This window comes from Tiliqua scincoides, chromosome 3, assembly GCF_035046505.1.
Source record: "Tiliqua scincoides isolate rTilSci1 chromosome 3, rTilSci1.hap2, whole genome shotgun sequence".
NCBI lineage: Eukaryota > Metazoa > Chordata > Lepidosauria > Squamata > Scincidae > Tiliqua > Tiliqua scincoides.
In genome coordinates this window covers 192030693-192044243 of record NC_089823.1, presented here as the reverse complement: position 1 = coordinate 192044243, position 13551 = coordinate 192030693, and the positions used below count along the sequence as shown (strand labels likewise).

The window sequence follows — 13551 nt, the reverse complement described above, 5'->3', positions numbered from 1 at the left end:
ACTCAGACAGATGCCTGCCTGCTTTGCTGTGTTAGGCTCCTATGCCATGCAGGAAGTTGGCTTGCTTTATTGCCACTTGTTTTCTCTGTAGATTTTATCCCCAAAAAATCAAGTCTTGACAGTCAATGTTGTGGGATGGCTGGAAAAAGGGATGGGTGTTCAGTATTTCTGAATTCTTCTGTGCTGTGTTGTTTCTAATGCCATCTCCTTTTTGCTGTGATTGCAGATACCAAAGTGCGGAAGTTTCATATCCCCAAATACGTGATCATCTTGGGAGCTCTCTTTGCAGTGGCACTGATTACTTTAATTGCTGTGGCTGTCGTACAGAAGCATTCCAACATAAGGAATACTAAAGTAGGTCACAGGAGAACCTCCTGCTAAAGCATTCCAACATAAGGAATACTAAAGTAGGTCACAGGAGAACCTCCTGCTAAAGCATTCCAACATAAGGAATACTAAAGTAGGTCACAGGAGAACCTCCTGCTAAAGCATGGTGAATAGACTCTCCAAACCACTAACAGATCATAGGAGAAGCTTGTGGGCTTTGAAAAATTGAGTTGCTATAGTTGGATGCATCCACTATCCCATGCCTGTTAGAGTTGGGAGGTTTCATGAAATATCAATCCTCTCTTTGTCTGCTAAGATATAGGTAGAGATATATTGTAATCTTAATGGAGGAAGCAAGAGCATATCACGATTCTCTTATATACCATGCATGCTACAGGTACAGGGAATCCCAGAGAAATCACTAGTGCCCTGAAAACACAATACCATTCCTGAGCCCTGATGGATTAGGCAAAAGGAAGGGAGGATCAAAAGTTCACAGTACTGTATTAATTGGACTAATCTGCCACTGTAAAGAGGATGCCTGCCCATTCATTTTGGATTTATTCAGAAATGCACATGTATGTTTCTGAGAGGAAGAATGAAGTGTGCCTCTCAGTTTGACCCAGAAAAAAACCTGTGCCCTGTCTATCAAAAAGTTTGGGAAGCATTGGCATTTGCTCTTCAGCCACAGGATATTCAAGTTATTCATGGCCTTCTTCCACACTACATGTGTCTGTAGAAACTGATTGTTGATTCAGTTCCTCTACCAAATGTCTCTGCTGAAGCATTTATCCTGCCCCAGCATTCCCATGTAAAGTCAAATCCCTTCCTACTAGTTGTAGTACAGAAACCAATTAATGGGGACTCTAGGAATCCCTGCAATGCGTGCACTGCAGTGTCAATAACAGATTGACAGCCACGTTCAGTTCAGGGATGAAAAGGAAGATCCCAAGGAACTTTCCTTGTAAGCTTTGAAGTAGCAAGTTCTGCATATTTGTGGCAGGTAAACAGATCCTTTTCTCCACCTCTAAATCCAATTCCTGTGTGAGACACCCGTCAGGTGGGCATTAAAAGCCAATCATAGTTTTTCATATTAGATGTATTATATACTATGCATAGATCTCAGTTTGAAATCAGAAATATATGACCTGAAAACCCCAAATTTACAAAGATACTGGACGTGAGAGCAATATTTCCCTGTCTGAACAATGCACTGGAACACATACTAAGACAGCCCAGTCCATCTAGCTTAGTACTGTCCCCTCTGATTGGTAGCAGCTCTCTGATGTCACACAACTTTCTCAGCCAGTTACCTAAAATCCTAATACCCCAAAACATCAGTGATTGGATCTGTGACTATCAAATCACGTGTTTTACTACTGCAGTATGGTTATTGACTCATTAAGCTACATCCTGACATTCCTTTCCCTGGAAGACTCCTCCCTTCAGAAGAACGGACGCTCTAGAGGTAACCCAATGCTTAAAAGTAATGCATTGTGAAAGGGTATTAATAATTTCTTCCAAGAAACAACTTTGTTTCCAAGATAAACCAGAGAAATCATTTATTAAAAAATCAGTCAAGATTATTTTTATGATAGCTACCAGAAATGAATGATGAATTACATCATAAACAGAAGTACATCTTAACCACATCTTCCTACTATGAGTCTTACTTAATGCAGTTGTGGGTTTGTTTCTTCCGCAGTATGGGATTGTACTGGATGCTGGTTCTTCTCACACTACTGTGTACGTATATGCGTGGCCAGCCGAGAAGGAGAATGACACTGGTGTGGTGCGGCAGGTGGATGCCTGTGAAGTGGAAGGTAAAGAAACTGAAAAGTTGGGACTGATAGTAATAGGAAAAAGAAGATGTGATAATGGTCTGGTGAAGGGGTAGAAACAAGCATGCTTTAAACTTCACATACCAACAGCAATTCTATGTACTTCCTTAGTGGGAAGGTTGGCCCAGAAATCCACAGTTAAAAAAAAAAAAATCAAAATTTTAATTCAGATGTCCTCTTCTGGCCATTCTGTTCTGTTGGCATTCCTCCGCCAGCAGAGATGTTCTCAGATCTTTGATCTACAGATGTTCTGATAGGCCTCCATCTGCTGTTAGTGAACTGTGCCAGCTGGTCCTTTTCTTCAGAATCAGCACTTTATGTCAGAGAGAAAGAACACTTAGGTCCCCAGGGGTGTGGTCTGAAGGCATCTATTACAGCAACTTTGCTGAAGCCAAGCAGGTCTGGGTGTACTGTGTACATAGATTGGAGACAACCAGGTAAACCACCTTAAGTTTAATGAAAGAAAAATATATATATTCTATATCACATTCTCATTCACTGTAGTAGTGAACTAGCTTGCTAAGCTGAAAGTGCCAAATAAAATATACTTATTTATGTTCTTGAAGGAATGCTCTCCACAATTACATAGGCCAGGGGAACACAGTGCACATGAATATACTAGGGTACATTTTTTTTCTTTGTATATTCTGTTTGCACTCATACATATTGGCTATGTTGGACTACAGGTGAGCAATACAGCCACAAGCTGCTGAACATAGACCCTAGTGCTAAATATGGCAGCCTTCATGGAATCAAGTAGACTGATTAAAGGGGAAAAAAGTTTCCAACTCTGATTAAAGCATATACTTGAACATTGATGTACAGTAAATTAAACAAATCAAAGAATTCTGATTTTCTTCATGAAGAATTTTTGATTATCTTGAAATAGACTTTTTAAAATTTTTCATAGTGCTGACTATACATGAATGATTGACAAAATTCTGCTTTTTCTTCCTTTCCAGGGCCAGGGATCTCCTCATATGCCAATAATGTAGAACAAGCTGGTGTCTCCCTGATGCACTGCATGAATAAGGCAAAGACCAGTGTGCCATCAAGAGAACATAGAAATACACCTGTGTACTTGGGGGCCACAGCTGGCATGCGGCTGCTGAGGTATCAAAGAAGGATATGGTCTGCACAGACCTGGAGAACTTAGGAGTGCTGAGCATGAAATCACAGCTGGCAGTTTTCAAGGGTTTATTTGGGATTGGCTATGATGAATTTTGTGTCTATGTCCAATTTGGCTGTTTCTCTTCCCATCTCTGGGGTGACTCAATTACATATTAGCCCTAAGCAAAGTCTGCAAGCATGCCACTGGTGTGTTTCACCCTTGGTGAATATGTTTCATTGTTCAACCACGTGCATAAAGATGCCTGGCCCAGTAATGTAGTGTTGCTTCCTCCGCCACTCCACCTCATTTGTATTGTGCACCAGGATTCCAAGTTGACCAAATAATTGGAAATATGGCGGTTGCTCTATTTCTCTAAACTTCTATTCGAGAAAGACATTGGGCTGTGTTGCCATAAACATTTGCTACATGAGGGTCCCATATTGGTCACCATTCACTCTTTCAAACAACTATTCCGTAGGCCAGTGGTATTCAAACTGGGGCGCCGTGAAGGCCCTGGCCTCTGCCCCCTTAAGCTCCACTTTCACTTTTAGAAACCCAGGGAGCCCTGCAGATGCTCGCGCAGGGCTTCCTGCACCCCCGACAGGCTGCTGCAGGGACTGGTGAGTACATCCCAGTCCCTGCAGCCCCCCTTAGCATTGCGATTCTAGGGATTGCCTTCGCTGCCTCCCTCCCCTCCCCTGCAAGCACTTACTACCTTTTTCAAACTCCGGGAGAGTTTGAAAACCGCAGCTATAGGCTATCTATTGTCTTCCAATGCAATGTTGTGTTGAAAAGAGGTGAATCCTATGGTAAGTCTCCTGATATATCTAATCAAAATCCATATCTGTATAGTGGCGTAAGCACTGCTTCTGATGTTACATTTTCCTACTGTTGTTTTTATAAACGGAAGCATCTATAAAGGAGCCAAAGATAACATGTCCTTGTGCAATGTCAGATAGGCCAGATAGCAGTGAGACACTATGGTGAAAACCCTTATTTCTCCCTATTTTTTCCACCTGTTTGGGGCCACCAGATTACCTCAGAGGCTCATGTGGTGTCTCAGCATCTGCTGAGTCATTCGAAGGCAGTAACTCTATTTACCCTATTGTTTTTGTTGACCAGTAAACAAAGAATTTGGCTTTGAGCCAGTTTACTGGACTGTGAAGCCCACCTGATTCTCAAGATTGGGAAGGTCAAGGGTTCAGATGATCCTCCAGAATTCAATCCCACAGGTAAAACCTGGCTAACATGCAGTGGTCATAAAAAGTGGGGTCACTCGCACCACTTTGCACATTTTTCTTGGTGTCTCATCCAAAGCACTGGATGCATTGACAAGGTTCCCCCACCTTTTCAGCTGCATGTGGGTGTAAGGATCAAAATCCTGGACTAGCATGAATACTTAGAGTAGGGTATGCCTACTCTAAGTATGCCCAGCAAGTTGTGTTAATGTTTTGTTTTCTTTCCACCTTAACTTATGTGCACAATTTTTGCCCAGACCCCTCCACCAGGCTGCCCAGTGCAGCTGATTAATTCTTGCAGGCTCCTTATTTCTTCCCTTGTTTCCCTTCCATTGTTTTGGTGCATTTTCAATCCCCCTTAATACAATTGCTTTATTTTACTGTTTTGCCTGCTCAGTTTACACAGGTGGAAGCTGGTTCCCCCATCTTCTCAAACTGCCTGTCCCCTATTACTGTCGGGTTTTGAGGGAATCCCTGGCTTGTGGGACTCTCTGCTAACATGGGATGGAGGTTTTCTGCAACTAATTGCTTTGGGTGGCGGCGGCAGGAATTACTGTCCCTGTCCAATACACATTTAAGGCTGAAGTGGGAGCAGGGAGGTGGGTGCTGGTTGTGAAGGGTGTTGTGCTTGTCCCACCCTACATCTTTATTTGCAGACCTGCACCTTGTAAATATTTTCAGGATCTGCTTCAAAATTCACATTTTATACTAGGCTGCCCCTTCTAGTGTTAGAAATGCACACGTCTTATGTTATTTTCTGGCCACTTCCCCAACACATGTTATACAAGGGCAAAGAAGGAAATGGGACATTAGAAGTGGTCCTAAAGATCTTTGGATTCTGCTTACTGTCTCTTCCCCACCTGCTCTTTTGTGCATGCAGCCTACAGAATGAGGATACTTCCAAAAAGGTTCTCTCTGCAGTACAGTCAACCCTCCGCTCATACCCTTTCTCTTACAAGGGTGCCAGGATCCTCAGTGGCCAGGAAGAAGGTGCCTATGGCTGGATCACCATTAATTACTTGCTGGGCAACTTCAAAAAGGTAATAGACCATGTGAAAAAGTGAGTGCTGCAGCCTGGATGCTGACTATGCCTCATTTCCACTATTAACAGCGCAGATTCTTCACATCCTTTTTGGACCCAGTTCTACCTGAACTTCCAGGGACTTGCTGGGAAAGAAAATGTAATATACACAGTCAAGTTCGAGAGGGGTAGTTATGTTGGCAAAACTACCAAGAGTCTTGTGGCACCTTGAAGGCTTTTGTGGACTTAAAGCTCTGATGAAATAAGCTTTAGTCTACAATAGCTTATGCCACAATATATCCCTGTTTGCCCTTAAGGTGCAACGAGGTTCTTTGTTGTTAGCAAGCTGAGCTGAGTCATCTCTCAGGTCCTCCCTGCAGTATAAATACTTTCCCTGTCCTCATTACTGTAACAGTGACTAACATTACAATGACTGCACCTATTAGACAGCTGCTGCATCTGTTCCAGTGAATTGTTCCAATAATGACATGCCCACTGCTTAGGAGCCCAATGCAAGGATAGGCAATACATGATATCTCATTATGCTCTCTGGCAGCCAGAGATGTAATTGGCACTGCTGATCTTGACACAGAAACACAACTTGTGCTGCATGGAAATTAACTGTCTTCCCCTGCCAGCTGTATTCACTTTGTTGTCTCTTCTTTGGGCAATTACAGACTTATGAAGAAAGCACAATCCTTATTAGCAAATAGGCCATTCACAGCACAAGCCTGTGCATGTGTACTGAGAAATAAGTCCCACTGTGTCCAGTGGAGTTTACTCCCAGGAAAGCATGTATAGGAATGCATCCCCAGACACCTTGCCACTAACAAGCATTCCAGTTGCAGGGAAACTGCATATTCCAAGTGTGCAAAGCTATTTGCTGTGGCTGAGAAAATGCAGTTTTCCCAACAACTAGTTCTTGTGTTTCTCTCTGCTTCACTGTCTGACTGGAGAGACGGCGTGTGCATGAGGGATACACAATCAGAGCTATACAACCCAGCACAATTCTCAAGGCCAAACAGGGACAAGACTCTTTACCAGTGAGACACAAGTCATACCCTAAAAGGCCATCTGTTTCTTCCCTGTGGTGCTCATTCCCAGCCTTCCCACAACCCACTTTGGTTTTGAATGAACCTTGTGATCTCCCAATTTTCCTAATCCACTTTCCTTACTTTTTCCTAACCCACTTCTTGCTTCTGCTAGCAATTTCCTAACCCTCTGCCCCATTGCCACTTCACTGAGCCAGGTTCCCTGCCGTGGTTCTACAAGCTGGTTCTCCCATCCTTTGCCCATTTGGTGTGTTCTTTTTTTTTGCAGTCTCTCTGGCCAAGTTTTCTGCCTCCTCTCTTCTCCAATCCTGGGACAACAGGGGCATTGGACCTTGGAGGAGCCTCCACACAGATCACATTTGTACCAGACACAACAGTGGAATCACAAGGAGATGCTTTGAACTTCCGTCTCTATGGCAAGAACTACACTGTGTATACGCACAGCTTCTTGTGTTATGGGAAGGACCAGGCATTGAACCTCAAGCTGGCCATAGATGCCCAGGTAAGTTTAGGACATTAATATATGTATTGGGGGCAGAGGATAAATTTGTGATTCAGGGCAGGAGGTCTGGCCTAGAGGGTAGAGCTGTCTTTAAGCCCAAAGATAACATCTGAAGTTCGCCAGTTCTAGATTACTGGAAACTTCTGTGAGTGGCAAGACCTTGAGAGCTGACAAGCCAAGCTGAGCTGTTTTTGGGTGAGAGCCAAAGAAGCTGGCTCTGAAGCTCTTTTCTGTGAAAGGGAAAAGAGCTGTCTATCAGCATGGGAGGCTGTGCAGCCAGAATGTTGACCAGACTGGGAAAAGATCCACCTGGAATGTTGATCGTTCTTGAAAGATAAAACTTATTTGCTATTGTAAAAACCCCCTTGGGGATTTAGAGAAAGCCTGCCTGTGTGAACCGCCTTGAATAAAGTCTAAAGGGCAATCCAATGACCAGAAAGGCAATATATAAATACCTGTTGTTGTTGTTATATCCCATTTTACAGCACTGGTAAACCTAGGGAGGGTTGGGGGGGATGACCCTGGGTTCTACGACTGTGCTGCTGCCTTCCTCACACCGCTTCGCCACCTTAGTTCCTCGCCCCATTCAGAGGCCGGAGAAGGTCACTTGTGGCCTCCTCCAGCCCTTAAAAGGTCCTTGGATATCGCCGGGGTGGCCCTCTGGGCTGCATAGTGGCCAGGATCCCCAGTGTTTTTCAATCCACACCACTGATGAACTTTATTTAATTATGCTGATACTGTAAACTCTGAGCCCTATGAAACCTGGAGCCTTTAACCAGGAACAATCTTAGAGCCTCTACTTCACCTTTATCCCAGAAAATTAGACTACCTAAAGAGACTCTCATGAAGGCTAAGTGACTTGGCAGTTAAAGCATTATTAGCCCCTTTAAATTTTTAGCAGCTGGATTGACACTGCAACAGGGAGTAGGGAAAATTTAGCCCTTTCCCCTGCTGTGGCAGTGATCCACCAGGACCCAAATATCCAGCTGCTATGTACTCCTGAAAAAAGCTCCCATTGCATCAAGAGAAGCTTTTTTCCCAGGGTAAACCGTAGTCTAATTGTTCCCCCCACAGATTGGGTCATGGGGGGGTAGGGTTAAATTTCTCCTATGTTTTGCCCCAATCACAGGCCTAGGCATGTCTACTCAGAAGTAAGTCCCATTGTGCTAAATGGGACTGACCCCCTGGAAAATGTATAGGATTGCAGCCTAAGCTTATCAGGCCTATCATAACACTCTAAACATCACATGCAGTTTGGGCCAAGCCCTTATATCTAGCTTCAAGATGGTTAGGTGTGGCTTTCACCCATTTTAAGAGTGTTCTGGTTGTGAAGAAAGAGCAAAATAACAAGCATGCAATTGACAAGCATGGGTGGCAAGGTTTAGAGAGCACAGTTTAACAAAGTGGACAAAGATTATTTGCCAAGGTTAGTGAAATTCCAGAACCGAGAAAAAAATGCAGCTCACAATTGGGCCTGGGAGATGTCTCTTGAATCCAGTAGGGTCCCTCACTGTGGTAATTCATTACTCCAAATATATTCAAACATTTAGGCCCAAATCCTAAATAACTTTTCAGAACTGACATAGTTGTGCCAATGGGGCATGTGCTGCATCCTGCAGTTGGGTGGCAGTCACAGAGGCCTCCTCAAGGTAAGCGAATGTTTGTTCCCTTACCTTGGAACTACATTGCCCTTACCTTGGTGCTGGAAAGTTGGTTAGAATTGCATCTTAGTCCTGCTGCTAATTATCTCCAGGCCTCTCTTAAGAGAAAATATATTTGGTGGCATCAAGGCCCAATTCTGCTCCATAGAATCACACATAATGAGGATTGATGGAACTGATCTCCTCCTGCCTCAGGCTATGTGCAGGTATCAATAATCCTCATTAATTACACTGCTCAGTTTCAGTGTCATTTTCTTATGTAGGGAGGGGAGATTGGACAAGTTTAAAAGGACATTTAAAAGGAGATTGGACAAGTTTCTGGAGGAAAAATCCATTATGGGGTACAAGCCATGATGTGTATGCGCAACCTCCTGATTTTAGAAATGGGTTAAGTCAGAATGCCAGATGTAGGGGAGGGCACCAGGATGAGGTCTCTTGTTATCTGGTGTGCTCCCTGGGGCATTTGGTGGGCCGCTGTGAGATACAGGAAGCTGGACTAGATGGGCCTATGGCCTGATCCAGTGGGGCTGTTCTTATGTTCTTATGGAGAAGCAAGCCTTGTGTTACATGAAAAGGGAAAGAAATGTAGAAGCGCTTTTGAAACCTTGATTGTGATTCCTGGACCAAAACCTCAGAGGTCCACTTCAGACTGATCTTTTGCCTTCTCAGACTATCAGGTCCAAGAAGCAGACAGCAAAATACATGCATGGGAGATAATTACGCATAACAATACCATATATATGTCAGTGTCATATTTCTGGCCATCAACCTGCGCACAGCATCCTTACCATAAATTCAGCTCTGTATCCATGCCCAGTTCCATGTTCTACCAGGCCTTCTAACTCAGTCGGTTGTTGGTGACATTTATCTGTTTATTTATGATGCAGGGAGCATCGAAGGGCTTTCACATCGAACCATGTTATCACCGAGGTTATGTAAAGATTTTAAATATTTCTGATCTGCTCACAAACCCCTGCACAGCTCCTAGCTTGCAGCCACCACCATCCAACATGCAACTTCGAATTGATGGTGCCGGAAACTATGGAAGGTGCTTGACAAGCATTCAGAAGATCTTTAATATGAGCCAGTGTCCCTACTCCAACTGTGCATTCAATGGCATTTTCATGCCTCCTTTGACGGGGAACTTTGGGGTGAGTCTATATAGGAATCTATCTTTCTTCAGCAGGGGTGGTGGTGGTTTGATACTGGAGCAAGACATTTTTGTGAAGCTATTGAAAATTAATGGCTTGGCCTGCTCCTGTGAGAACCAGATTTGACAGTCTCTGCCAGGTATGTGATGAGAGACAGAGATTCTTATTGGGGATTCTGCATCTCTCCTGCTGCCTGTCCATTCTAAGGAAACCTCACAAAGAGATCTCACACAATCTCACACACAGGGCACTGGTAAGACAGGAGATCCACACTCATAAAGGTGCCACAATGTCACAAACATTCGTTGAGGACAGAGGATGTACCACTGCATTGCCCACATTTCTCTGGACCTTTCCACACAATTGTATTTTACATCCTACTGCATATTTGCATCCCACTGTTTGAGGATAACCAGAATAACTCAAAAGGGGTACTCAGAATGGTCATTAATAGTAGTGACAGGGCTGGCTTTTAGACAATTGGGAAGATTTCGCCCAGTTGGGCCCCATGCATGGTGGGGGCCCTGTACTGCCCTTCTGCCCACCACTGTTTCCGATTGTCCCAATACTGGGTCACTTCAGAAGCAGCACCCGCCCACCACTGCTTCCAGTTGGCCCAAAATTGATGCTATGCAGGTGACAGCATGTGCACCTCGCTCTTTCTCCATCCTCGCAGCTCCTGGTACCATCCTCTCCCCTGTCTCATTCTGGAGCAGGCTGCTGCAGACAGAGCAGCAGTGGGCAAGAGTCAGGGAGCAGTGCAGGCTGGGCTCCCTCCTCCCTCTGGCTGACCTCCCAGGCATCTATTCACCACAACCACTAAAGGTACAGGAGTCCTATCCACGTGTACAGAAGTAACAGATTTTAGTTTTCTTGGTCTGGCTCCATTCAAGTTAAATGTTAAAAAAATATTAGTAGAGGAAGCCCTGCAAAATTGTTTCCAATTGGGCCCTGCAACTCCTAAGGCCGGCCCTGAGTAATGGTACTATTTATAAAGCATTTTACAGTGTGTTTAATGTGTCCATTACCTCCACTTTGCTAGCTGCCCTTCTAATGACTATCTCAGGGCCGTCACCCATTTTCTTTGCATTTGTCCTGCGTTTAGTAAACTTCGCTGTTCTATTTTGGGCCCTGTTCTTTCCAGTTATTCTGCCCCCCCCCCACCTTCTTGTTGCTTTCCTTTTACATGACTTTTCGTATGACATTACAACTCTTGTTGCCGAATTTCTTACAAAAGTCCTTACCTCTAACAGTTTCAGGCAGTCTTGACTGGTGTATTTGGGCATGGAATTTTCCTGTGGCTTCATTGTGTGTTTTCTATTTGTTGTTTGTATTTTGTGCTGTGTATGTTTATGTACGTTGTATTAATTTTCACTATGCCATTAAAGGTTGTTGAAGTTGACTATCTCAGGGCCAAATCACACATGACCAGTAGTATTTGTTCTTTAAATTTAAAAACAAAATCATGGCAACCTCTAAAAGGAGTGGAAACACAGAGATGGAGATGGCTTTCGAACTTTGTCCCTGCCATGGTTTTGCTCTCGTTCACACCCCTATGTGCTAACTTTACAGAGGAAAATTGAAGTTTTTTTCTCTCTTTAAAGTAGCATGCAGGAAGCACATTTGGAAGTGAAGCTGTGGGGGAGGGGCCAACTCCTAGAGCCCTCCCCCACACCATGCTGTATTTTTTTTTATGCTACCCCTTTTCATACCAATGCACACATAGATTACTTCAATATCATGTTACACATTTAGGGTAACATGTGAGTTGACCCTCAAAGCTTTTATCAAACCTGGCAAAAAGTCAAGAATATTCTTAGAGAAAAAAGAAGAAAAGATGTATAGAACCCCTCACAAAAATAGTATGCTTCCCAATATGTTGTTTTAGCTGTTAAAAAAAAAATCTATAGATGTCTGTGTTTCAAATACTGTAATCCCAATAAAGTTATGATATGTTTAGAAAAGCATATCTACACTCCTTCTGGAGAGAAAAATTTGCTTCTCTGTCCTAGCATGAGCGTGCTGGATTCCAGCCAATAACACAGACTATGGAAGAACAAATCAAATAGCCACCCTTTTATGGAGAGGAACTATTGGAGATTGAAGATCTCATGACATCACAGACTGATGTGGTTAAGAACCAGCCAAGAAGCATTCCTGATACATTTCAAATCACAGTACTCAGAGCTGAGCATGCAAGTTAGGAGACAAGATAATTGATTAGCTTTTTCTGTGAAATGCCTAGAGGGGGTGACTGGCCTAGCCACAGAAGACAATGGATATGGCAAACCCATTCATGAAGGCATAATGAGATAGCATTTCACAACCTCTTTGATAAACAAATGAAGAAGGTAAAACAGAAAGACATAGGCTCTTTCTCTTCTTCAAAGCTAGACCATCTTTCCACATCTTTGCTATGCAAGCATATTAAATTTTTCTAGCGTGGAACCGCTCATATTTTGTTGTCAGGATCATGTGAGTCTTCCCTCAGTTAGTGCATTCATTATTGTGATTGCTTTGTGGGATGTGAAGAGTACTTGCAGCTTTACTGGTGATGATGGTGGAGACAATTTCGTCCTGCTTAAGTCTGCACCATTTTGTGACCTTTCTTTGCTTGCCACTAGGTGGCAGAATCCAACAGTTATCATACATAATGTTGGCAACCTTCAGTCTTGAAAGACTATGGTATCGTGCTCTGAATGGTGGTTCTGGCACAGCGTCTAATGTGGCTGAAAAGGCCGATTCGGGAGTGACAATCCCTTCCATACTGGGAGCAAGTGTAGTGTGACCCTGGTCTGTCTCCCTGGCTATGGGCCTGCACACGTTCTCTCTTCCTTTTTCTTCAACTAGTGAGGACTGATGTAGAGAGCACTTTGTACTTTTCTAAACAAGTTCCCATCTCTTCCTTCGTAGGCATTTTCAGCTTTCTACTATGTAATGGACTTTCTCAATGTGACGAATGAACCCTTGGAAGATGTGATAATGACACTGAAGAGTTTTTGCTCCAGACCCTGGGATAAGGTATGCCTTTTCCCCCAAGCTACAAGGAGGATAAGCCCTGCCTCTAAGAATGTATAGCATCCAATTAGCAGCAATGCTGTGTGTTTAGTGCGACCTCGTGCTGCAGCTCCATAATCAAGTGCAAACCACTTTCAGCCCAGACTTGCTTATGTTAGGAGTTGTGTTTGGCTACATGGCCTCTTGAGATATGTGCAAGAAATGCTCATGTGCCAAAACATGCGCATGTTGTGGTTGCCAGGATTAATATTTGCCTGGAAGGTGGAGTGCCTCCTTTCTAGGTGAAGAGAGACACAAGTAGGGAGGGCCATGGAAGTAAACCTGCTTCCTTTCTCTTTGTCCAGGTGAAGGAAGAATTTCCTAACATTAAAGAGAAATATTTGAGTGATTACTGCTTCTCAGGTACTTATATTGTCGCATTGCTGAATGAGAGATATTCCTTCAAGAATGAGGAATGGCAACGCATTCACTTCCTGAAGAAGGTATCTAGACTTGCAGAGAGGGAATGGGTGGTGGGTTTTGGTGGAGGGGGTGCATTTTTTGTGATGCATGTTTTCCTCATTTCTCCCAGAAGCACCATGGTGCTTCATGTCCCTCCACATTCTTCTCCCCTCCTTCTGCATTTGTTT

At 43.7% G+C, this 13551-nt stretch overlaps 1 protein-coding gene across 2 annotated transcripts in view; it reads left to right on the top strand.

The window, feature by feature from the left end:
- ENTPD1 (ectonucleoside triphosphate diphosphohydrolase 1) overlaps positions 1-13551 on the top strand; it is a 51323-nt gene that overhangs the window by 33828 nt on the left and 3944 nt on the right. Inside the window, exons 3-10 of one of the 2 annotated variants that reach the window (XM_066620122.1) lie at positions 227-354; positions 2033-2150; positions 3131-3281; positions 5398-5557; positions 6859-7092; positions 9641-9904; positions 12818-12925; positions 13267-13404. In XM_066620122.1, coding sequence (XP_066476219.1) covers positions 227-354; positions 2033-2150; positions 3131-3281; positions 5398-5557; positions 6859-7092; positions 9641-9904; positions 12818-12925; positions 13267-13404 — 1301 coding nt within the window. Of the gene's footprint in view, positions 1-226; positions 355-443; positions 461-2032; positions 2151-3130; positions 3282-5397; positions 5558-6858; positions 7093-9640; positions 9905-12817; positions 12926-13266; positions 13405-13551 lie in introns of those variants that run through there. The other variant, XM_066620123.1, reaches the window with a different exon arrangement.